Below are 26,677 nucleotides of genomic sequence, written 5' to 3'. Positions count from 1 at the left end.
TGTGAACAAGCTTGTGGATAATGAGATGTCTATTTTGCCTAAAAGACTTTCCACATTCACTACACACATAAGGCTTTTCTCCAGTGTGAAATCTATTGTGGATAAGGAGCTGACTATTATCCCTAAAGTACTTCCCACATTCACTATATCCATAAGGTTTTTCTCCAGTGTGAACTCTCTTGTGGATACGGAGCTGACTATTTTGCCTAAAGGATTTCCCACATTCACCACATCCATAAGGTTTTTCTCCAGTGTGAACTCTCTTGTGGATAAAGAGCTGACTATTGCGCGTAAAAGATTTCCTACATTCACTACACTCATAAGGCTTTTCTCTGCTGTGAACTCCGTGGTGTTGAATGAGGGTGGAACTCCGACTGAAGGACTTCCCACAATCTGTACATTCATATGGCTTTTCTCCATTGTGAACTCTCTGATGTCGAATGAGGGTGGAACTCTCACTGAAGGACTTCCCACAATCTGTACACTCATACCGCTTTTCTCCCGTGTGAACTCTTTTATGTCGAATGAGGTTAAAGATTCGTCTATAATTTTTCCTACATTTTCCACACTCTCCAGAGCACACACCCTGACATTCAACAATGTTGAGGCTGTGGCTGGCAGCGTTTTCACATCTCCCCACAGGTGAGGACTTTTTCCACTGAGAAAATCCTGGGAATTCTCACTGCCACAGTGTTGCTCCTTATTGTTATGCGTTGCCTGGTGCTGGAGAAGCTCTGAGGGAGTTTGGGAATCTTCCCCAACAACCCTGCTGTTTGAAGGAACCTCTGATAATTTGAAGCTGCACCTGGTCACAAATGAGGCCTTGTCCATAGCTTCTTTCCAGAACGTCTTTCCCCAGGCATCCCTGTGTTGCTGGTGAGGGTTTGCACTAAAACAGAAGTCTCTCACACATGCCTCACTGAAGAAGTCTTTGTGCTCCAAGTGTGCTGCTTGTAAGTCATTCAGGTGCAAAATATCTTTTAACACCGAGAAACACTGCTTACAAGGATGGTTCTTCTGGGGTGCTGGAGCTGTCTTAGAAGCTCTGACTTTTGACTCTCCTTCTATAGATACGCTCTGATTAAAACAGGCCTCATCATCATCCTTTTTATGCCAACAACCTGAAAAATATAAAAGGTCAGGGAATGAATATTGATTGTGGTGACAGAGGGAAGTTCCATTACAAAAGTGTGTTGCCCATGACACCGTGGCTCCATGTAATTATCTGAAAAGAGGACATATGCAGGAAGGATTAATAAGAGGCTTCTGTGACGTTCTGGGCCTCTGAAGATCATAAAGGAAGGAAGACCACACCAGGAATATGACACAGAGATGACAAGCACCACATAGAAGCGAGGTAAGACTTCCAGCCCTTCCTCAGGCTAACAGTGTTCAGTAGGGCTTGTCTGCTGGTGACATAGGCAAGCTCTGCAGAATTTTCTTTTTGTCTTATTCGAAGAAAATATCAGTAAATGAGTAGCTGTTTTTCAGGACTACGTTAGTATGGATGTGCACCTCATAACACAGGTGCAGGTCAATGTTGAAGAATACTGTGGAGGCAGCAGTGCAGAGGAGCAGGTGATGTAAAAATGCCACGAAGGTGAACATGGCGGAATGCTAGGAAATCACAGGTGAAATGACATGTCAGAAAGTGTAAAGTAGGTAAAGGGAAAGGTAAAAATGTGGTGTGGGCAGTGGCACCTGCATCTCAGCAGTAATGGAATCGATCTGGTTCCGGGTATAACTTGAAAACAGCCCTTGTGTCATACATTCTGCTAGTTTCCACTCAGCTGGGCCAGGCCTCCTCTAAGACCATCCTGCATGTTCACCCTGTGAAAAAAAACCAGGGTTCTCCCTGTACCACCTTCTCTACAAATACATAAAACGGCAATATGCCAAGTATTAATGAAAGATGATAGAGGTGACCATCCAGGCCTGTTCCAGTGCAAATCCACTTGGATTAGTATTCAGGGAAGGTAATATAACAAACACCAAATAAAAGGAGGGTCTTACAAGAACAGCCCATAGTTCATGTAAGTAAAAAACATAACCTGGCACAGGCAGTCACCCAGAACCTTAATACAGAGGAAAGGTGCAGAAGTGGAAGCCATGGATCTAGACAAGTCACCCTCCCAGGGAGTGAAACCTCAAGTGGGACCCATTAAGTTGTCTCTAAGATTTGTGGCTCCCAGACACATCCTGCACTTTCTGAGGAAAATAGTGTTAAATAATTTTGTGAAGTTTATTTCTCAGGGCTCTCCACATAGCTCAGCACTGGTATCCATAGCACATTTCCCATGAGAGTGAGGAAAGTTTTCTGAGTCCATGGTCTGGCTGTAGGAGAGAGAAAGCTACAGGTGGAATATAAAGGAAGAGATGCAATTATCTCAGTCCATTAGGAGAGATGTGAGGGTCTTACCTCCAGATGATACAAGAGCAAATACTTCCAGCATCACTTTGCAGTACAGAAGTCTCTGAGCCTCATCAAGGATTCCCCACTCTTCTGGAGAGAAGGCAATGGCCACATCCTCAAAGTTCATATCCTGTCATATAATGGGGAAAGTTTAGTCCGTTATCAGATTGTCTCCTAGGATTTTACATTCATCATACACCCCCACTTCCATATCCATCTGCTCCCTACACTTCTGACTACGAAGAAGATATCAGGCCTTTGTTTCATCAGAGACACTCACTCCTTATATTCCTGCTGATACAGTGTCTTCCCACGACAATAAGGGCAATGAGCATAAAGATCCTACCTGCTCTCTTGTACAATCACGTTTTCCACACTGCGCGTTTTCAATACAGTGGGTGTCATGAACATAGGATATGGGTAGATGTTGTCCATAATGCCAGTGTGAGTGATCAGACACTGTTCTTGTCAGGCGATAACCTTGTTGTTCCCTAGGTTCTCATTCCAAGACCATGAACATTTTGGCATCAGACTTTACCCTTTTGACACCAAGCCTAGGTGCTGAGCCATCACTTTGCACTTCCTGCCGAACATAAAACTTTGCACCACACATCTTCATTCCCAGAGGCATAATGCCAAAGGTATAACAAATACATCGTGACTTGGACGGCTTATCTTAATCATCTTTTTTTCCAATACTCCAATTCAACCCTTCAGTAGTGTATTTCTCTCTTATACTTCACCCTACCCAACGCCAGACAAAAAGACTCTGATGTATGCTCTCTCATTCCTATTGATCACTGTGACTGCCCTCCACAACAAAAGGCAGGTTGCACATATATTTCACCTAATCTCTGGACCAAGATAGTAACACTGGAATAGACCCTCTTTTCAGAAATTAATCTGAAATTCACCATATCACATTATCCAGATATCACCAGAAATGAACTCCACCTTCATTTCCTCTTATGTTGATTTCAGTGGCCCTGCAGCCATGAATGCACATGCCCTCTCCAAGTACACATCACTCTTTCTACCATAACTCTCTCAAACCTACACTCCCACAATCCCAGCACCCATAGTCATCTCCCTGACTTCCTAATCATTACTCAGTAAGTGTGGTTTTGTTAATGCCTGGAAAATTCAAACTGAATTAAGTTCTACACCAACTCTCATTGTCCACACTCAATGAGGCGCCTTCAGTCCTTCTATGATAACTTCCCTCCCTGATTGTTTTTTTCCCTTCAACCTCACCTATTGAGAACTACATTAAATCTCAGATCCAGAGCCCACCTCTTCTGGTGCTGCACTTGAGGTCCCTTCACCAGTCACAGCCTTCAACACTCAAGTCCCATCACCTGTGGCCCTCTCTCCCAGGTCCAGTGTGTCTCACATATGACCACTAATTCCCGTTTGTATATCAGTCAGACTACTGACCCCACCGAGGCTCTCAACACTATCCTGGTGTGCGATTCACAAGTAAAGATGCAAGAGCTGCCATCTCTTCTTGTTTTAATTGCTCTTTGCTCTCCAATTAAACAGAAATAAAAGTTTTTAAAAAGATGATCTACTACTCTACCCTGCTCACTACACCCCCGACTTTAAGTAGTTTTCCACCTGAACTTCTCCTCAGAGTACCAGATGCTCATGAAATGCTCTCTGAAATATCGCACCCGAAAACAGATAAAAAACAAGTTTGGTATACCCAATGAACATTACACTTCTACTCTGAATATCTGCATCTCAGTTGTTGGTGCTTCCATACCTGCAGCTCCAAATGCAAAACTTCAAGTCAATCCTGGCTCTTACCTCTCTCTCAGCCTCAAAATATGAAAATCCAGTTGGCCCCAGATAAAACACCAATCCAGAATCCAAAAGCTTATTTCACCCCCACAGTCACCAGCATGGGCCAGTTACCATCATGCTCACCACAGCAACCTCCATCCTAGACTTTCTACCACCTCCCTCACAGACATATGGTTTGTTATGCTCCAGCCACAGAAAGTCTAATGAGACATAGGTCAGATCACCTGCCTCTGCTGCTCCAAATCTTCCATTACTCCCATCTCCTGCAGACCAGACTCCAAAGGTATAACAAGTTCCTCTAGAACTCATTCCTGTCCCATTGTTACCAGTTCTGATTTTTAAAAATGAACAGAAGCCCTAGCTGTTTTTTCTCAGTGGGTAGAGAGCCAGCCTGTGACCTGAAGGATCCCGGGTTTGATTCTGGTCAGGGACACATGCCAGGGTTGTGGCTTGATCCCCAGTGGGTCTGCCCACCAATGATTCTCTCTGATCCTTTTTTTAAAAATACATTTTATTAATTTTTTTACAAAGAGGACGGAGAAGGATAGAGAAATAGAAACATCGCTGAGAGAGAAACATCGATCAGCTGCCTCCAGCACACTCCCTACTGGGGATGTGCCTGCAGCCAAGGTACATGCTCTTGACCTGAATTGAACCTGGGACCTTTGAGTCCGCAGGCTGGCACTCTCCACTGAGCCAAACTGGTTAGGGCTCTCTCTGATAATTGATGTTTCTATTTCTCTCTCCTTCTCCCTTCCTCTCTGGAATCAATAAAAACATATATTTTTTAAAAAGGACACCAGTTGGTTCCTGAATGAGCTCAGTCTTCACTCTAAGCCATTGCACATATAGGAACCTCTGACTGGAAGGTCTTCTCACATCTGATTCCGCTCTTGGCCAAAAACAGGGACCATTTCATACAACCTTACACATGTACTTAGAATTCTGGGCTTGGTGTCTTATTGAGGTCCCCAGATATAGGGGCTAGAAGAAAGGCAAGACAATCCCAAGATACCACTGTCTCAGAAGTTGTAAGACTGTGAGGCCCTGATATCAGTTCCACAAAACGGCACCCTTAAACCACTCTGCATGGGCAGCAATCTGTGTTCAGAGAAAGATCTGTTGAGACTCTGGCCACCAACCCCAGGACCCATGGGCTCAGACTGCTCAGTACCGTCTCCCAGTCAATAGGCCCATGTGTCCTGGAGATGACCACATTACTTCAAGACTCAGTCCTCAGTGCACACTCTTGCCAGTTAGCTTATCTCTTATACGACTTTTGCCTCCTGTCTTCAACTGCTATCATCTATCTTATAGTCTCTTCCTCTTCTGAGCTGCTTTGGGAAAACTTTAAAGAACTACCTCACACAATGTCCCTCTTTTGTTCAGGACCATTCATGTCCCCAGTTTCCTGAGAATGAAAGTGAAACTCCTCATGCAAAACTTTGCCGCATCTTCTTTGTTCCTTTAGACACAAAACAAGTCCTGGGTTTCCTGAATTCTCCTGGTTTGGTAACACCATCACGTCCTCACATGGAGGTATTGCCGCCTATTACCCTCTTTCCCCCATCACACCTTTTGTCACACATGAGCTACTCACTGTTCCTGGCAGTGTGACCTGGACTACAGGATCCCAGAGGTGTCCACACCCCAGGCTGGAGGGTTAACACCAGTGAGGCTGCTTGGAATTCTGTAAGCAGAGAGGAGTCCAGGAGTCACAAAATCCCAAATTCTGGCATGTTGGGTCTCAGAAAACGTCAGATACACCACTGCATAGGGAGATACTGCCTCCGATGCCTTGTCCTAATGGGGACCTGACGCTGGGAAGCCTCAGTCTCTGTGAACAGACCAAAGAGGTCAACATGAATTCCAGGTAGATGCACGGAGTCCCACCCTCACCCACGTACACCTGGATAATATGCCCCTCCTTGGTTTTCATTGGCTAAATCCAGCCATCATTAGGCGCATAGCCCTTTGGGTAATATACCTTTCCAGGACTCCCAGATGTAAGCAGGATCCCAATCACTCACTGAACATTGTGAATATTGGTGTTTGGAAGCCAGAATGTTGCTGGGAAATGATAATATTAGGATCGTGTGGCTGGTGGTAGTTTCTGGGGTTTGTTCTCTCTAACTGATTTTTTGGTAAAGTTGATTTTTGAGAGATAGGATGGGACAGGAAAAAGAGAAATATGGATCAGCTGCCTCCTGTCAACCCCTCACCCTCCCACTGGGAATCCAGCCAGAACACCAGGCTTCTGCCTCATAAACAACTTAACCAGAAACCTTCCCAGCACAGGAAGATGCTCAAACATCTGGGTTATTCTAGCTGTCAGATTTTTTATATTTCATATAAACATATCACATTATTAAGAGACAAATCAGGCTATGAGAGAATATATACAATCCAATTTCATTTGTTTATAAACAACATTTGAAATGCTACAAAGAACAAAACGTTAACACTTCGTAAATTGTTAGAATGTTTGTATTCAGTACACATTGTGGAACTAGGAGCTAATAGCTACCGCATGTTTACTACATGAGCCAGGCCTGGAATTAAATGCTTTACATGCAGTATTATGTCATTTATTCCTCTCTGCAACCTGAGATTTTATGTACAGCAAATTGAGGCTCAGAGGCTTTATGTAAATTGCCTGTTAGTAGAGTTAAATAAAGGCAGGGCTGGAAGGCAAACCCAAGTGTTTCTAATAACAGAGCTCTGACTTATATCATTAGGCTCTGCTGCCTCCTGGAGAGCAGAATTGTTAATACACACCCATTAGGACCAGCTCGATCAGTGGTTCTCAACCTTCCTAATGCTGCGATCCTTTAATAGAGTTCTTCATGTTGTGGTGACCCCCAATCATAAAATTATTTTGGATGCTACCTCATGACTGTAGTTTTACTCCTTTTATGAATCGGAATGTAAATATCTGATATGCAGGATGTATTTTCATTGTTACAAATTGAACATAATGAAAGCATAGTGATTCATCACAAAAACAATATGTAATTACATGTGTGTTTTCGGATGGTCTTAGGCGACCCCTGTGAAAGGGTCGTGTCGTTCCACCCCCAAAGGGGTGTCGACCCACAGGTTGAGAACCACTGGGCTAGATGTTATGGTGAATATCAAACAGGCCCAAAGCTTCAGTAGCTTATACTAAAGAAGGTCTCTTTCTTGTTCATGCCACATGTCCTCCCTGGTTCTCCAGGGACCAGGATAAAGGTGCAGGCACCATGTAGGTACCTGCTAGGTGTTAGTTGCAATGAACAGAGAGAATGCCAGTCCCTGGTTCCAGACTCTTGTATTAGGATATAAAGCAACTGGAGCCCTAGCCAGCAGGTGGACATCCCCTGAGGGGTCCCAGACTGTGAGATGGCGCAGTCCGGCTGATGGGCCACCACCCTCCCTTCTCTAAACGCCCCCCCCCCCGCCAGTGCACATTGTCGTGCACTGTGCCTGTAGTAAACACATAATCCCTTTGACCTGGACAATTCACTGATATCTCCAAGAAATGCATTATATTTGTATTTGTGTGTGTGTGCATATATATATATATATATCCATGCACATACATATTTTTTAAACCAGAAGGTACATATAAAATATTCACAGAATCATTATTTATTATAGTCCAAAATCAGAAACAACCCAAACAATAGTAGAATGAATAAACTGTAGTATATTCAAGCAATATTTATAGAAATTTTGCTATACACAACAATATAGATTCTCACAAATATCATGTTGAAAAAAGCCAGATAAAACAGTAATGCTGTATGATGTAATTTATATAAAGTTAAAATATTTATTAGGTTAAAAATTGATTGTGTTAAAAGTCAGGACAGTGGTAATGCTTGTGGGGTGGAATGACCGGGAGGGGCATAAGGTCATGTGGGGGATTTTGAGGTATGGTAGTACTATATAGCTTGATATGGATGTTGGTTACATGAGTATTTCACTTTGTGAAAATTCAGTGGGCTATACAGTTATACATTGGGCACTTTTCTGTTTGCATGTTATACTTGAAAGAAAAAAGCCTTTCAAACAATGCTAATGTCATCTTCTTCGTTGTTATTGTTGTCCCCACAGAAACTCTAGGGAATAAAAACAAATCCCATCCCCTGATCACCCGACCAGTCACCTCCCTCAGAGGGAGGTGGTGGGTGGCAGCATAGTGGCAGGGTGATTCAGGGAGGGGCCGGCCACTCAACATCCAGAGATTGGCCTGCCAGGGTTGCCTCCCACAGAGGGAGGCCATCGGTGATGGCGGCGGTGTGATCCGGGGCCGGGCCGGCCACTTGCTGTCCACAGATCGGCCTGCTGGTCACCTCCTGCAGAGGGAGGCCAGACTGCGGCTTAAGCCCACTTCCTGCATGTTGGACATCCCCTGAGGGCTCCCAGATTGTGAGAGTGCGCAAGCCGGGCTGAGGGACCCCTTCGATTTCACGGATTTTCATGCACCGGGCCTCTAGTATAATATGAGATTCTGCCGGAGCCCCACCAGGCGTCTTGAGGTCTAATGACAGATCCTATGCTCTATTTTTATTTCTTATAATCCCAATTGTTCTGAATTAAAATAACTCTAATCCTATCTAATAATAGTCAAACATGGTAATTGACTGTACCTTCGCTACACCTCCCATGGGCTAATCAGCGCAATATGCAAATTAACCACCAACAAAGATGGCGGCTACTTTGCATACTGCAGGCAAGGCGGGACAGCGCCATCCCGCCTGCCCTGCCGCCATCTGGGCCTGCTATCTGCGATCCTAGGCGGGGGGGTGGGGGGGGTCCTATGTGCGACCGGACCCGAGGCTGCCGGGTGGGGCAGCAGTGATCCGCCAGCCCACCCGGGCGTCCCATGTGCGACCCAGGGAGGAGCCCCAACCCCCAGATCCGCCCTGCCCTGTGTGTGACTAGGAGCGGGGCCCCAACACCCGGATCCGCCCTGCCCTGTGTGCGACTGGGACCAGGGCACCAACTCCCAGATCCGCCCTGCCGAGTATGCGACCCAGGGCGGCGCCCCAACCCCCGGATCAGCCCTGCCCTGAGTGCGACCTGGGGAGGCAGGGCAGGCACCTAGGGTTCGGCCTGCCATCTGCCACCTGGGGAGCGGGCTTAAGCCAGCAGGTGGTTATCTCCCAAGGGGTCCCAGACTGTGAGAGGACACAAGTGGGACTGAGGGACACCCCTCTATCCTCCTTCCCCCACCCCGCCAGTGCACAAATTTTTGTGCACCAGGCCTCTAGTCATAGGATAAAAGATAGAGAAACAGACTTAGTCTAGGTAAGTGGTAAATGGTACTAGAAATATTAAGAACCCCAAATAAATATGATAAAAATAGTCATACTGTTTGTGTAACTGTAGTTTTGTAATATAATCAGGAAAGTTTTTTTAAAAAACTTTAAAAAGAAAAAATCTGGTAAAACAAAGTTTCTTACTTGAGTATTTTTAAATGGTAGCCTTACAAATATGTATAATATATACCACATTGGCAAAATCAATCTCTTTTGCCAATCAGCATTAAAAGCACTGTAATTGCTCAATATTTTAAAACACATTGCAATCAGAAAACATTTTTCTTTTACTTTACTTACTCAGTGTATTGTGGTCTGTGTGAATACCTTGTACAACAGATGTTCTGAGCAACAATTCCACATCAGAACCTATTTTTATTAGCTGTTAAGAAAACCAAACACAGAATAAATCCTTCAGGTGTTTTTCAATGGTTCATATGAATGTACTGTTTTTGAAAAGTATAGGTTTACTACAAATTTTTTATGTAATAATCTGCCTTTAACTTTTTATAACCATTCTAAGTGTGCAGAAAGCTCAGACAGGCATATACTTTTAACTTTTATCCACCCGTTTATATTTTGATCCAAAACAGGTTTAGAGTATTTTTTTGTTGTACATATATATTTTACAATGTGTTTAAAACACATAGTTTTTTGGAGGTGGTGGAAGTGAATCTTTCTTTTATAGACTTGGATGTTCTGAACACTAGAAAGAGTGTTGGATTAGGAGTCAGAATACTTGGATTCCAATTCTGGTTCTGTCATTAAGTGTATGGCCTTGGTTTAATAACCTGCTCTGATTTTCAGACCTCATTATTTGCAAAATGAAGAAATGGACTAGAACAGCAATTCTCAACACTGTGGACCCCTTGAGGCACCTTAACACCCTTTCAGAGGATCCATGATGTCAAATTTATTTTCAGGATACTAGAGCCTAGACCAGTGGTCGGCAAACTGCGGCTCGCAAGCCACATGCAGCTCTTTGGCCCCTTGAGTGTGGCTCTTCCACAAAATACCGACTTCTGCGCATGAGCCATGAAGTTTCAATCTCACTGTATGTGCGCACCCGCATGTGGTATTTGGTGGAAGAGCCACACTCAAGGGGCCAAAGAGCCGCATGTGGCTCGCGAGCCGCAGTTTGCTGACCACTGGCCTAGACACTTCTACACTGTTTGAGTTGTGAGAAGTAGAGTTTTCTCTATGAAATACCATTTGTCCTTGAATGAACCACTGATAGGCAGACAAACTATGATTATTCAGACTTGGGTATTTGCTAGATTTTTTTCTTGAAAATGAGTGAAGTGAGGAGGGAAGTTAACAGAGGTCAGATGATATGCTCTTATAGGTCATGGGATGAGGAGTCATGGAGGTTGTGAGCAGAGGAAGGATAGAATATGCCTTAAAAAAAAAAAAAAAGGTTCACTCTGCCTTTAAAAGTATTGAGACCAGGCTGTAGGAATTTAGGGCAAAAGAAGAAAGACCCAGGAGGAGGCTGTTGTAACAACTCAGTGAGAAATGATGGTAACTTGAACCTGGAGATAATGATGAGGAGGGGGAGAAGTGGTTGAATTCTATGTATATTTTGAAGGTTAAGCCAATAGGATCTGCTGCCAGATTAAAGTGTGAGAGAAGGAAAGCAGTCAAGACAGCACAAAGGATATTGGTCTGAACATCAAGAGGAGGGAGCTGCCATTAATTGACATGAAAGCCTGTGGGTGACCAAAACCTCACACACTGACAGACTTGAGAAGCTTCTTGGCAAGGCAGAGAATGGGGGAAAAAGGGCCTCCTCCTTGGAGGTGCAGAAGCTGAGTGGAGTCCTAGGTCTACGGCTGGGAACAAGGATAAATGAGGAGCAAGGGATTAGAGGAGACCAAGAGGTGGTGTGTATGAATTCTAGAGCCAATATATATATATATTTTAAATATATAACTTCCATTGGACTAATAGGAATAGAGTTCTACATTGAAACTAACTTTTAAGGCAGTTTATCACTTGGTGATGTATAGTTTCAGAGAATATTCACAATTTCTGGAAAAGGCTATTATATACTCCTTTACCTTTCCAACTACTTGTGTGAGACTGAATTTTCTTCATATACTTCAACCTAAAAAACATGTTGAATGAGGAAGCAGATACAATATAGCTGACTTCTATTAAGCCAGACATGAAAGAGATTTAAAAAATGTAAAGCATGCCATTCTTCTAAATTATTTTGAAAATGTAGTATTTTTCATAAATAATGTATTTTTTTAACATGTAATGGGTCTATTGTTTTCAAATGATTCAATCAATATCTATTTTAAATTTTTCAGCTTTAAATTCTAATATAGTAAATACTGATAAGTATAACACACAAACAGCACTTTTTAGGGTACTCAATTTTTAAGAAGGTAAAGGGGTCTTGAGACCAAAAAGTTTGAAAACTGCTGGTATAGAGGATGCTTAAGTTTCCTTTTGGTGCCAAGTCTAACAAACCCTCTAATATATGACAATGTAATTATCCAAAAGCTACTAAATATTTAACATATGAAGAGTTGTAGAAAGTACCATATGTATTTATATATAACAAATCTCTAATTTCTAGATTGCTTAATGTTAAATTAGTACTCTAAAAGTAAAATGAACTTGGGAGGTTTTAGTTCATTTTCTCAGTTTAGTTGATATGAACAATTTAAAATGTAAAAAATTTTAGAAGTTTAAATCATGATTTAAAAATTTAGAAATTGCCAAATTGTTATCAGTTTACTAAATAACAAATAGGACAAACCTCCATATATACCTTTTAACTTCAATTCATAACTTTACTCTAATGTCATCTTAACTTCTACATGAGTAAAAATTTCATAGTCCCTGTTTGCCCTATCATATGCTTAAGGGAAATATTTCCCTTTTTTGTTTATATTACAGGAATAGAAATTCTTAAGCTATTTCATTTTGTCTCGTTGGATTATCATAGATATTTACTATTTCAAAAATACATTTTTTCAAAATATAAATGATTTTCATAAAAAAATTAACATTCGGAAATTTTATTTAAACACAGAAGAATTTCTCTAATTTATACTTTCCTTTTTATCAAACCAATTCTGGAATCATAACTACCCCTGCAAATAGTTTTCCATTTTTCTTTTTCTTCCTATGGGTCCTTTCCCTATATTTATCCAAGGTTAGAAACAGGAATATTTAGGAAGCTCAAAACTGAGATAGTGTATATACGCAGCATGATTTTATACAGGAAACAAATCATTGTGAATGTTTTCAATGAATATGCATTGGGAGTACCAGGGAGCTCACGGACTAATTTCAGTAGACTGTCTTAAACAATTGACTAAAATGCAGATATTAAAGGCAAACCAAGAGTGTTCATGAACTGTGGCTGGTTAACTTCCATTGCCAAGACAGGAATTTTTTTTAAAAAAAAATCTGTCTAGTTGAGCTAAATGAGTAGGAGTTTCCTCTATAGTTCTGAGGTACCACAGCACTCATTCTTTTCAGTTTCAGTCAGTTGCCTTAAGTGAAGATAGCACTTCTGTGGGTGTCTGAGTTTATTCAGCTGCTCTTGTTTTGACCAGGGATACCATCCTTGTTCTTTTTACCAGGCAACTTGTTTTCTTATGGCTGTAGGGAGATGATCCAGAGGAGGTGAGCAGTACCAAACAAGTGAAGGTTATCTACAGTTGCTTTAACTATCCGGTTTGTATTTCACATAACCCCTCTATTTTCATCATGTCCTCTAGTTCTGCGGTTCTCAATCTGTGGGTCGCGACCCCTTTGGCGTTGAACGACCCTTTCACAGGGGTGGCCTAAGACCATCCTGCATATCAGATATTTACATGACGATTCATAACAGTAGCAACATTGCAGTTATGAAGTAGCAACAAAAATAATGTTATGGTTGGGTCACAACACGAGGAACTGTATTGAAAGGGCCAGAAGGTTGAGAACCACTGCTCTAGTTGCTAATACAATTTACAAGCATTTTATTGTAAAATTGAAAAATTCAATTACTGTACCTCTTCTATTTTCTTAGAAGAAGCTTCATTTTTATTATTTTTGAATTCTTCATTTATTTTTATTCTGGCTGCTACAGTAAGAAAAATACATAAAGTTATTTGCTTTTCTAATTTGTAATTCCTGCCCCAATAATTTACATGTTATTCATTATGAATGACTACTTCTCTAGTAGAGGAAATATATTTGCTCCATGTAAAACAAAGTATAAAAATCAGAAATTTATTACAGAAGCCTCTTGGAGAACTTATGACAGGCGGGCAAGTTTGTAATGAAATCTAATATAAACCTTCAGCACTCTAATACTTTTGTTTCCTGCTTTTCACTTCCAATTTCATTGGTGTACTTCAAGATATTAGATTCAATAAATCCAATGTAATTCTTTGTTTCTATAAATCTAAGAATTTAACTTAAAATGTTTTTAAGATGGCAAAACTCAATACTTACAAGCACATTAACCCAGACATACATATACAAATTAAAATAAATATATAGCAGCTCTGAGCACCGTGGCTGACATGTAAAGTAAATGATAAATAAAACTTTTGTTCATGTATACCACTGAGACTTCAGCATCATTACAGCAGCATCATTCAGTTGAACCTGACAAACTGCCTTACTGTATTGCTGTAAGCATTTAATGGAATGATCCATATAAAGTGCTTAGTAAACATACAATGTTACCTGTTCTTAAAATTACTTCACTTAAAAACATTTAAAGCAACAAAAATATGCTATTTTGATGGGAGAATAGTCATAAAACCTTCCTTTTATGCTTCCGAATTTCAATATGCAAGGTGGTTCAGAGTTTGGGCATTGGAACCAGACTGCTTAGGCTGAATCCTAGCTCTACCTCTTGCTAAGTAAATGTGGGGAAAATTCTTTCACCTTTTTTAGTTTCTTATCTTAACAGAAATCATACAGTAAAACCTCGATATAATGCACTAATTCAGGTGAGGCAGGGTGTCTGTTAAAGCTGACAGTCCATTTTATAATAAAACTAGAGGTCTGGTGCACGAAATTCGTGCACAGGTAGGGTCCCTAGATCTGGCTGGTGATCAGAGCCGATTGGGGCCTTCTGGCTGCCGGCCGGGGCCTTCCTTTGTTCTGTGCTGCCTCCTGGTGGTCAGCGCACGACATAGTGAGTGATCGAACTCCCGGTCTCCTGGTTGAACTCCCGAGGGGACACTATGCATATTAGCCTTTTATATATATGTAGTAGACAGGTTTTCCAAATGTCTATGTTAAAAAATTGACAAATGTAGATGCATTTGTGTAATTGAAATTATGTATGAAAGTTTAATTTCACAGAAAACTTTTCTACATGTATGACTGTACTTTTAAATTTATACTAAATAGGTCTAGTAAATGTGTGCATTCACCAGTCACTGTGAATAAACAAATGCACACGTCCGGGGCAGGCATGGCTTAGCTCATGTCGGAAGATGGGTGGCATGCCTTAAAACTGCTGCAGAAAGTCACGCCATGCAACACTAGAACCAATTACCCCATGGGATGTTACAAAGGGAAAACAAACAAATACTTAACTTCTAATGCTTTGGTATCTGTGATCAAATGCTAATCATTTGCTGAACATTGTTTATGAGCAATCACTCTTGGATTTAAATATGCAGACTATGGTTGTAGATATGTAACACTTATTTACGTTGGTGAAATTACTAGTATTTTTCAAACATATGGCTTATTCCCTAAAATTTGTTAAAAATAAATTTTTTAATAACAAATAAACAAAAAAACAAATTGATCAATTTAATTATAAACAAATCTTGGTTTAAAGCATTTTAAACTTAATAGGGTGTTAAATTAATTTCACATGAGATACAGGCTAGAAATTTTTTTTTAAAATATATTTTACTGATTTTTTTATAGAGAGGAAGGGAGAGAGATAGAGAGTCAGAAACATCGATGAGAGAGAAACATCAATCAGCTGCCTCCTGCACGCCCCCTACTGGGGAAGTGCCCGCAACCCAGGTACATGCCCTTGACCAGAATCGAACCTGGGACCTTTCAGTCCGCAGGCCGACGCTCTATCCACTGAGCCAAACCGGTTTTGGCCAGGCTAGAAATTTTTCCATTAAATCCTAATTCTGTTAAATCAATCTCCACAAAATCAAGGGTTTACTGTAATAGCAACTATATCACAGGGTTGTTATAATAATTAAATGAGGAATTTGTGTAAAGTACAATATATGGCATATATTTTAATATTCAAGAAATTCTTTTTGGTGAATTACAAAAACTAGAATTTCCTGGGACAGTGGCGACACTTAACCTAGGTAAAGAGGTTTAGAAATGTATGAGGATTAGAAGTGAACATGACCAACACAGAACCAGGTAAGATAGAAATCACTTAAAACAGTGAAATGCTAAATGTGGAATTGCTTGGAATAGATTCTCTTTCTTAGGTGCTGTCACTTCTAGAATGACACAAGGCATTAACAATATGGTAGTATCTAGTCCTAGAGTGTGTGAAATTGTGATAATAAAATAGAGAAAGGACTTTAATTTTCTTTAAGTGTATACTCCTCAAAACAGTGTAATTGTAAACTAATCTTTATAACACATAACAACATCAGGGAAGATGTAGTGAAGGCCATTCCATAAGATGAGGCTTGACTATACAGGGTCTCTTGGATATATGAGCAGCCATCTGAAGAATAGACTTGTTCCAAAGGAAAATAAGTAAGCTTACCTTCTAATGCTCTGGTTTCATTTTTAAAAACTGGTTGTCTGGTCCTGTGCAATCTTTTAAAGAGCTGTAAAGCCTATCAAGAAAATAAGAAGTCAGACAGCAAAAGAAAAAAAAATCACATTTTACATAATTACAAGTATGTAATTACATAATTACATAAGTAGTAATTCTGTTCTGTTCGTTTCATTGACTATTTTTCAAAGTAGCTGATGAAAACCAGGGTTTCTGGAAATACCTTTACATTGATTATTTATCTTTAAATTAAAAACCTTTATTTACAAAAATAATACCCAGGTCTTTGAAACAAAACAATATAAAGATAGTTAAAAAGTTAGTAATTCCCCTGCAAAACCAGTCTGCCAAGGTAAACAACTCTACCTGTCTGGTATGTTTTATCATTTTTCTTAAGATATGGAGGCCTTCTTCTGTTCTTAAAGTGAGGCACATACTAGTATCCACAAATTCGTGAACTTATTAAATCTTAAGAGAGCTCAGAAGGAAGATGTTTTGGGTAATTCAGGCAAGTTCCATTGTGATTTCTCAAAAAATAAGTAGAATGCTGACACCTGATTTTTACAAGATTATGTTAAAAAATGGAGAGAAAAGAGCCTGGCACTTTGGTAGGAGTCAGATTGTGAGGAGGATTTAGCGAAAGACTGAGGCCACCTCGCACTTCCTTAAAAAACACACAAACTAGTCCCGAAAGGCGGAGCGGAGCCTGGCAGAGCCCAGCTGAGCCCTAACCCCAACAGCTGTAGCCAGTCCTGACTGGGGAGCCCAGCACTAAAGAGCCCAGCCCCGAACAGCCAAACCCTGTCTGGAGGGCGGAACCTCGCCCCAAAGACCCAGCCCCTAAGCAATACCTGTTCTTCCCGCAGGCCCAAGGAACCCAGCCTGTGTCAGTGATTTCCACAGGCACCTCTCCTTGAGAGTCAGCAGCCCTTTCAACCTCTGGCTCCTAGGCCAGGATGCTCCCTGATGGGTCCTTTCCTGTAAGGCACTCTGGTGGAGACCGGGGCTTCCCCCAGGCCCGGATCAATATGATTGTCATGGCCCTAGCCCGGACTAGCCCAGCTAAGGCCTAAGGGCTGACACTAGTTCCGAAGTGCGAGCCTAGACTCTAAGACCCAACCTAGTCCCGCATAGCCAGTCAGTACTGAAGGGCGGAGCCTAGCCAAAAGCCACCTCATACTTCTCAAGTCCAAAAGAATACTCAATGTTATTCCCCCAATACTGCTTTTTCTCCTGTCTTCTCAATTTCAGTAATGGAAGACACAGTCTTTCTCAAGCCAGAAATTTTAAAATCATCTCTAAATGTACCTTACTCTTCCTGTGGGAACTTTAGGATGTCTAATTTTTGTATATCCACCATAGCCCCAACCTATTTAAGTTCAGATGCTCCCCATCCGTTTCTTTCTTTCTTTTTTAAAAATATATTTTATTGAATTTTTACAGAGAGGAAGGGAGAGGGATAGAGAGTTAGAAACATGGATGAGAGAGAAACATCGATCAGCTGCCTCCTGCACGCCCCCTACTGGGGATGTGCCCGCAACCCAGGTACATGCCCTTGACCAGAATCGAACCTGGGACCTTTCAGTCCGCAGGCTGACGCTCTATCCACTGAGCCAAACCGGTTAGGGCCCCATCCGTTTCTTAGACTACTTAAAAAGGTTTGTTACTCTGTCACCATTCCTCCTTTTCTCCAGTCCATTCACCAGACAATATCTAACATTTACTGAGTATATCATGTGTGCTAGGTACTGTTTTAAATATTTTATATATTTTTGAACTCCTCTAACTTCAAAGGCATACAGCAAAACAGAAACAGGAAACAAGGAGCAGAAAACATAGAGACAACTACACTTAACTCCCAAGTTATTGCAAACATGCAATAAAAACAAAAAGAAAAATTTAAAAAGGAGCCTTTAGGCCCTGGCCGGGTGGCTCAGTTGGTTGAAGCATCGTCCTGCACACCAGAAAGCTTCAGGTTCTATTTCCCGTTGGAGCAGATGCTTGGTTTTGGATTTGATCTCCGGTCAGGGAGAGTGTGGGAGGCAGCCCGATTGACGTCTATCTTTCACGTTGACGTTTCTCTCTTTCTCTCCTCCCTCTCTAAAAAATCAGTAAACATATCCTCAGATGAGGACTTTTTAAAAAGGAATGTTCAGTAACTCCCAAAAGCTTACGGATGTCAAATTAGTAAAAGCAGAGATTAAGTTGACAAATAAAAATTGAGGAGAGAAAAGATAATTAAGGGAGTGATCTAGATGGCTCCAACAAGAGAGAACAGAGAAAACAGAAATTAAAAGGGAGAATAAATTAAGAAAATTTCACCAAGTGAGGTGCTTGAGTTACTAGATTGAAAGGGCTCCACCAAGTGCCCAACACAAAACCCATACTATGGCTCATGATGTAAGGTCAGCACAATGCTGATAAAAGGAAAAATCGGAGAGAAAAAAACAGTTCACATACACTGGCATGTGATCAGAATGGCACCTGACTTCTCAGGTCAGTGTGAGAAGACAATAGTATATTATATTCAAGTTTTGAAAAAAAAAATCCAGGAATCTCCTTACTTCAAGATCCTTAACTTAATTACACAAGCAAAACCCCATTACCATATAAAGTAACATACTTATAGGCTCCTGAGATTAGGACATGGCCATCTATATGATAGTAGCTTGGGTTAAGGTGGTGGAGTAGAGGTGAGAAATGATTACACGCATGAAATGTGCTGAAAGTACAGACAGAAGAGTTAAGGCTGATTTCAAGGCTTTTGGCTTGAGCAATTCCATGAATGGCATTACAATAGATATGGAATTCTGCAGGAGGGGCTTTTTGTTGGATTGTTTATTGTGACACAAACAATTGAAAGCAAAAATAAATTTGAAGTGCCTAATAGACACCCAAATGGAGGTGGTGAGTGGGCAGTAATATATACCATAGACCAAATTGGAATTAAGTGAAGAATAGGTTAGATGATAAATACTGGAGAGTCAGTAAGTCTCAGCCCTCAGACTTAATGAAAGGTGACCATATCATTTATTATCTCAACCAGTACATATTTTTCTTTTTACTTTTTGACAATTTCAGACTTACAGGAAATTGCAATAGAATTTGCATATACCTTTCACTCATGTTCCCCAAATGTTAATATTTTACCACAATTGCTTTAGTTTTTTAATCTATATACGGATGTGGGTTTTTAAAAAATCTCTTTCATGCAAACATGAAACCCTTATACGCCTAAATATTTTAGTGGGTTGTTTCCTATAAAAAAGGCCACTCTCTTACATCAGTGGTTCTCAAAGTATGGTTTCAGGCCCAGCAGCAACTGCATCACTGGGAAACATTTTAGAAACTTCAGTTATAGAGCCCCAGCATATATCAACTGATTTTGATAATTTTGCTGTGGATATGTGAAGAAATTAGCATGATTTTCAAAACTATTATATAATTTACAGGCATTATTTAGATTTTACCAATTGCCCTATTAATTTTGACAGCAAAAATAACCAATGGGGAACTGCTGATATGAAAGGGGGCCGCTATCAGTCATTCTGCCAAGACAGAGTGGTAAAATACAATAATTTAGGGTCGTCCGGGAGGTGTGGTTAATTCTTCTTAATAAGGACACTTGGAGACTGCTAGCTAGAGAAGAGGACCAAGAACAGAGTGCACGAGAGGCTGGAACAGGAGGCTCCCTGTGAAGGAGAAACAGCACCCAGAGAGGGTGGGGAGAGGTAATGGCCAACAGTGGCCAATGACGCCAAGAGGTCCAGTATGATAACTGCAATTACCTATAGGATTTTGTAAGCAGCGGTCCTCAATGGTTTCAACAAGAGGGAAATGGGCTCCAAAAAGATGAGAAATATATATATATATATATATCTTAAAAAGGAGCAAAAATGCGGAGGAGGATGTGGGGTTAGGGCAGGTTTAGGTACTTTAAGGTCGGGCATTTGACATCAAGTGGGTGACTGCTGGGAAAGAGTCTTTGTACATCAGGGTGGGGAGGCTTACCTTACCGCCGATGCCTGGGTCTTACCCCAGAGTCTGGTTGAGTTGACCTGGGTTGCAGCCAGGTTTTGTTAAAAACTCTCCAAGTGATTTTAACGCGCAGTTCAGGTTGAGAATCACTGTTGGAGGGAGAAAAATAAAAATGATGCAGGGAGGGCTTACGTCCTGGAGCCAAGACCTCCCATAGCTGAGAAATGAAAGGGCCAGGGCGCCTCACCCCGCAAACCCTGCCTGGATTAGCGGATCTTCCCAGGCACAGCCTCCAGTGTTCCCCGCAAGGGTCCTTAAAGCCAGCGAGAGCCGGCTTACACTAGCAACTCCACTCTGAGAGACAGGAAAAGAATAAAGAAGCCCTGACCGGTTTGGCTCAGTGGATAGAGCCTCGGCCTTTGGACTCAAGGGTTCCAGGTTCGATTCCGGCCAAGGGCATGCACCTTGGTTGCGGGCACATCCCCAGGAGGGGGTGTGCAGGAGGCAACTGATGGATGTTTCTCTCTCATCGTTGTTTCTCTCTATCCCTCTCCCTCTCCCTTCCTCTCTGTAAGACGTCAATAAAAACATATTAAAAAATAAATAAATAAATTTAAAAAAAGAATAAAGAAAACGGTCTCCCCCGGCTCCTGAAGCCCGGGATGGAGGACCTCCCCCAGGCTGGGTCTTGGGCCGGCTCCCAGCTCCTCCCTCCGCCCGCGCTGCGCCCCTGGTAGCCTTGAGGAAGCGAGGCCACGAAGGCAGATGAGATCGCCAAGGCTGAGGCCGCTCGGCCTGGTGGCCACACGATCTTCGGGAAGATCATTCGCAAGGAAATCCCCGCCAAAATCATTTTTGAGGACGACCAGGTAGGCACCGGGCGCCGCATTGCTCGTGGGCATGTCGGTTTCCCCGGGGGGGGAAAGAAGGGTCGGCGGCGCCGCGGGAAAGAGAAGGAACCGGACCGGCCGCTCAACCAACTCATCCCAACTATGAGCAGTCACATCGCAAAGCAAGAGGATAAGGATTTTCTACCAGCAGGGTGGACAAGGCCTGCAGACCCAAGGCCCAAGTTGTCAGTCAAAACTGCAACTTCAAAAGAGCAGCGATAGGAACTTTTGAGCAATGCGGATACAAACTCACTCAACCATCTGACCTGGCTTATCCAACAGTTATTCTGAGTTTCTTTCCCACATTCAGCCATGCAAGAGCACCACCCAGGAAGGAATGTTTCCCAACTTCCGTGAGACACAATCAAGGAGAAAAGGGCTCAGCCTAGGGCAACTGACTCCTTCCCATCACTGGAGTGAACTGCAGGGAGAACTGCCTCTAGACCAGCGGTTCTCAACCTGTGGGTCGCGACCCCTTTGGGGGTCGAATGACCCTTTCACAGGGGTCGCCTAAGACCATCGGAAAACACATCTATAATTACATATTGTTTACAGTAGCAAAATTACAGTGATGAAGTAGCAACGAAAATGATTTTATGGTTGGAGGTCACCACAACATGAGGAACTGTATTAAAGGGTCGCGGCATTAGGAAGGTTGAGAACCACTGCTTTAGCTGGTGGAACGCCTTGCCCTGAGATCCTCAACCCTCGTGGACTCTTACCTCACTTTATCTAAGAGCCACACAGGTGTAATAAAATCTTCAATGGGAATGAAAAGAAAAGAGATGTCTCCACCACAAGAGCAGGAAATGGAGGAAAGCCAGACCCCCTCCCCGCCGCCCCCCACTCTGCTTCACTTCCAATGAATTCAGGAGATGGAGAGCAGGTGAGCCCTGGGGGAGAGAGAGCTCCAAGCATGAGAAAACCCGCTGTCAAGAAAACGCACACTCAGTCGACCCTCACCTCTCAAAACAACCCTGCAGGTCAGGTCTGTCCCCTTTCCCTCTGTATGAGTCAGAGTTCTCCAGGGGAACAGAGCCAGTTGAGAAACTATAGATAAATAGATACACATATGTAAGAGGACATTTATTATAGGAATTGACTCACCGTGGTATGGAGGCCGAGAAGTCCCATGATCTGCCGTCTGCAAGCTTAGAGAACCAGGAAAGCGGTTGTATAATTCAGCCCAATGTGAAGGCCTGAGAACCAGGGCTGCTAGTGTAAGTCCCAGAGTCTGAAGGCTGGAGAACCAGGAGCTCCGATGTCTGATACTCAGAGAAAGACAAGAGAAAGTGGACATCCCAGCTCCAGAAGAGAAACAGAATTTTCCCCTCCACCTTCTGTTCTATTCGGGCCCTCAAAATGCATTGGGTGATACCTGTCCACATTGGTGAGGGTAGATCCTCTGTACTCAGTCTAATACACAATTTAAATGCTACTCTCTTCTGGCAACAGCCTCCAGAATTCACCCAGAAATAATGTTTTACCAGCTATCTGGGCCTCCCTCAGCTCAGCCAAGTGAACACAAACATTAACTATCACAGCTCTCTAGGGAGAAACACCCCTAGGGGTGTAATCCCCAGCTTTGAAGTTTCTAAGTTACTGCTATGGTCAGCTAGTCGCCACTTATTTGTCTCATCCTCTCACAAGCATAGGATTCAGAGCTAACCTAATTTTAATCCTGAGGACACCTGGACCACAGGCTCCTGGCAAAAGCTTAACAACCGGCTGGGGGTTGTTAGTGTGGAGCCCTTGCTTGTAGCATTCACTAATTTTCGTGGTATAAATACTCCCACTGATTTCCAGCTTCCAACTGAATGTAGATTTTGGAGAGGTGATGTGCAACACTAGAGAAGTACAAGAGACTTAAAAAAATCTCAAGAATACAGTTCATTGCAAATCGTAGTAAAATAATTAGGAAATGATGATTTTTGAGTATTGTTTAAAAAACATTTTTATCTAGAAATAATTATAAACTCACAAGAAATTGCAAAATAGCACAGGAAGTTTCTGTACCCATCACCCAGTGACCCCAATGGTAATACCCTACCTATACAGATTGTCAAACTGCAGCGGGAAGGCCGGGGAGGGTTGGGGGGCAGGAGGTAGGGGGGTAAGAGATCAACTAAAGGACTTGTATTCATGCATATAAGCATAACCAATGGACATAAGACACTGGGGGATAGGGGAGACTAGGGGACTGTCTAGGGCTTGGGGATAAAATGGATACATATGTAATACCCTTTGTAATACTTTAAGCAATAAAAAAAAAAGATATCTAACAACAAAAAAAATACCCTACCTATATATCATATATTGCCAAAACAGGAAATTGAGATTCTATTGCTTCTGCTTCTAAAAAAATTTTTTTAAAAAACTTTTAATTGTGGTCAAGTACACATGACATACAATTTATTACCTTAACTATTTTTAAATGGTTGCAGTTCATTATTATTAACTATATTCACACTTTTGTGTAACCAACCCCCAGAATTTTTTCCTTGCAAAACTGAAACTATACCTTGAACTGCCCATTCCTCCTACCACCAACCCATGACAACCACCAAATCTATTTTCTGAGGTTGACTAGGTACCTCATATAAGTGGAATCATACAGTATCTGTGTTTTTGTGTCTGACATATTTCACTTAGGATAATTTTCTCAAGGTTTATTTGTATTGTAGCAGGTGAACAGACCTGCCCACGTCTTGGCCGAGTGAGCTGTGGTTAGCCGTCCTCCCCTCAGGTTCTGGCATGTGAGCGGCGGTGAACTGACCTCCCCTCGCTTTTGGTCTAGTGTGCTGTGGTGTACTGTCCGGTCATGGTCTCACTCAGTTCATTGTCTTCTCTTTACTCTGTGGCCAATTTAACCCTCTTTTCCTCTTGGTCTTGGTGTGTGAAGCGTGGCCACCAACACTCCATGTTTGAATGTTAAATCGGTACCACACGCGTAATTTTTACGCGTGGTTTTTTAGTTTCTCCTGTGCAGCAGTAGCATCTTTTTAAAAACCCTAAAAGCCTCCTCACCATCCCTTTTCTGCGCTGGCTATGGTCAGGTGAGGAGGCTCGGGTCTCCTCACAAGATGGCCTAGCTTCGCCTTTGTTGGTGGTTCTCTCTGTGCCTCCACTGCAGCTTCTGGGGCTGCTACTGTTCTGGGTGACAGGCAACATGTTACTGTCACCTTGGAGTTCTGGCTTCAGTTTCTGTTTCCTTAATTCCCCCCTGGTGTCTGGCTGGGAAGTACTCTTCAATTGTTCGCTGGCATGCTGGCTGGTGTTCTGCAACTGTTCTCTGCCAGCCTGGCTGATGTTCTGCACGTGCGCACTGCCAGCCTGACTGATGTTCTGCAGGTGCGCACTGCCAGCCTGGCTGATGTTCTGCAGGTGCGCACTGCCAGCCTGGCTGATGTTCTGCAGGTGCGCACTGCCAGCCTGGCTGATGTTCTGCAGGTGCGCACTGCCAGCCTGGCTGATGTTCTGCAGGTGCGCACTGCCAGGCTGGCTGATGTTCTGCAAGTGCGCACTGCATGACCGGATGACCCTCTTCACCTCCACTCTAATTGGAGGGGTGGCAATACCCCAGTCCAGGCCCCCCGGTGGTGTGGTGGTGGGCACACTGAACTCTGGGCTCGTTGGTGTATTCCGAGGGTCGCTGCCTTCCGTCTCTGATCTCCAAGTCCCCTCGGATGTACAAACTGTTATGTTGGAGTCACAGGAGGACCTGGGGCTTACTTTTACTGTTTGGATGCCGGTGTTAAGTTGCATGTTTAATATCCTGTACGTGCCCATCACACTATTAAACTTCTTCTCCGTGAGGGATGACTCTATCTCTTCCTGCTCATACCCAAGTGTCCGCATGATTTCAGTGACCTGGGGGTCGATGTCAGTGCAGGCTGGTTCAATGTATGGGGTCATTTGGTCAGCCTCCCCGATATTCACCCAGGCATCTTGCAGAAGAAATCCCACGTTGGGTCTTCGGCCGGGGTCGATGTCGATCGTTGTCTTTAAGAGTGTGTGGCACGGTACAGATAGAAAAGCCGGAAGAGAAAAGTGCCCACTCAAGATGTGCTCCTCCAGTTCTTCTAAGGTTTTTCCCCCAAACGGACGTACTCCGGTCAGCATCTTGTATAGCACAACCCCCATGCTCCAGACGTCCACCTTCGGGCCCTCGTATGGTTCAAGCCCGAACAGTTCTGGGGCCTTGTAGTTGGGAGTGCCACAGAAGATGCTGAGTTTCTCCTCCTTGCAGAACACAGCACTCAGTCCGAAGTCAGCCAGTTTGATATTCAACCCCATGTCCAGCAGGATGTTTTCGGGTTTTATGTCATGGTGGACGATATGTTTTTGGTGACAGTAGTGGACAGCCGACAGCAGCTGCCGGAATGGGGCTTGTGCTTCCGTCTCCAAGATAGGACCCCACTTCTTTAGATAATTGTATAAGGTACCTCCCCGGGCATATTCCATAAACATGTATACCTGGTGGTTGGTGTTGACCACCTCAAATAGTTTTATGATGTTCGGGTGGTTTAGTTCTTTCAGACAATCAATTTCTTCGGCCACGTCTGCGGGATCTTCACAGTTGACTATTTTCACCGCCACCTTCATGCTGGTTATGAGGTGCTGGGCCAGTCTCACCTGGCCAAAGGAGCCCCTCCTGATTTTACTGAGGAGGGCATAATTGCCAAACTGGCAGTCCACTTTGGCCGGGATGTCTTCAAAAAAATCACACATGGTGATTTAAAAATTTCCACTGAAGGGGATCAGTGGTAGGAGGGGAGCAGGAGGAGGAGGGCGAGGAAGAGGAAGAGGAGGAGGAGGGGGAAGAGGAGAATGAGGAGAAGGAAGAGGTCAAAAGCAACAACCAATCAATCCGCCAATCCACTACTAACAACAAATCCAAACAACCACGTCTACCCACAGCTTCCTGGGCTCAGCCAGCACCTTATATAGGGTTGGTTGGCAATCGGATCACAATGGCGCCTTATGAGGTCAGAGCAAGAAATGGACCAATCAGGGCTGGGGATGGACCACAGTGGTTTTCTCTCTTTGTGGTCCCATGACCCTTAAACTTTGGTAAAAAAGTAAAAGCACCACGAAAGAGTTGTTTTGTTTTTTTTTGAATGTGGGATATTAAAGATTGATATTAACTTTATTAGAAATGAAAGTCTCTTATGGTTTCTAGTGGGCAGAGTACTTCTTTGTATTAATTGAGTGTGCAAATAAACAAGTGTTGGGGTTACAAACAAACCCCATGTTTAGTATTTCAGGCAGAAGGAATAAATGTAAAGGAAGGGATAACTACAACAGCCTTCTCACCAGTTTTCTATCCTTGAGTTATTTCTTTCACTCCCCATTTTTACTCTCATAGTGGTGAATTTTGTGGATTTGATAGCAGAATCTTGGAACAGGGATACAGTGAACAGAAGTAATACAGTGAAGCCCATTAAGGAAATTATTAATATCTATAGAAGAGGATCTAATCGTGAGATGAAGCCCCTATCCATTGAATATGTTCCCAACTCTAGTAGAAAAGAATTTCCAGTAG

The 26,677-nt window shown here is 42.7% G+C and overlaps 1 protein-coding gene across 1 annotated transcript in view; it reads right to left on the bottom strand.

Moving 5' to 3' along the window:
• Positions 1-220: 220 nt before the first annotated feature.
• Positions 221-26,677, bottom strand: part of LOC132222840 (zinc finger protein 135-like) — a gene marked incomplete at both ends in the record, with an annotated part of 63,354 nt that continues 36,897 nt past the window's right edge. Inside the window, 1 exon segment of the mRNA XM_059678101.1 lies at positions 221-477. Within this exon segment, the coding sequence (XP_059534084.1) occupies positions 221-477 (257 nt within the window).

This window comes from Myotis daubentonii, chromosome 21 (genome assembly GCF_963259705.1).
Source record: "Myotis daubentonii chromosome 21, mMyoDau2.1, whole genome shotgun sequence".
Taxonomy (NCBI): Eukaryota; Metazoa; Chordata; class Mammalia; order Chiroptera; family Vespertilionidae; genus Myotis; species Myotis daubentonii.
Note: the sequence above shows the minus strand (reverse complement) of the source record. Positions and strands in the feature narration are given on the sequence as shown.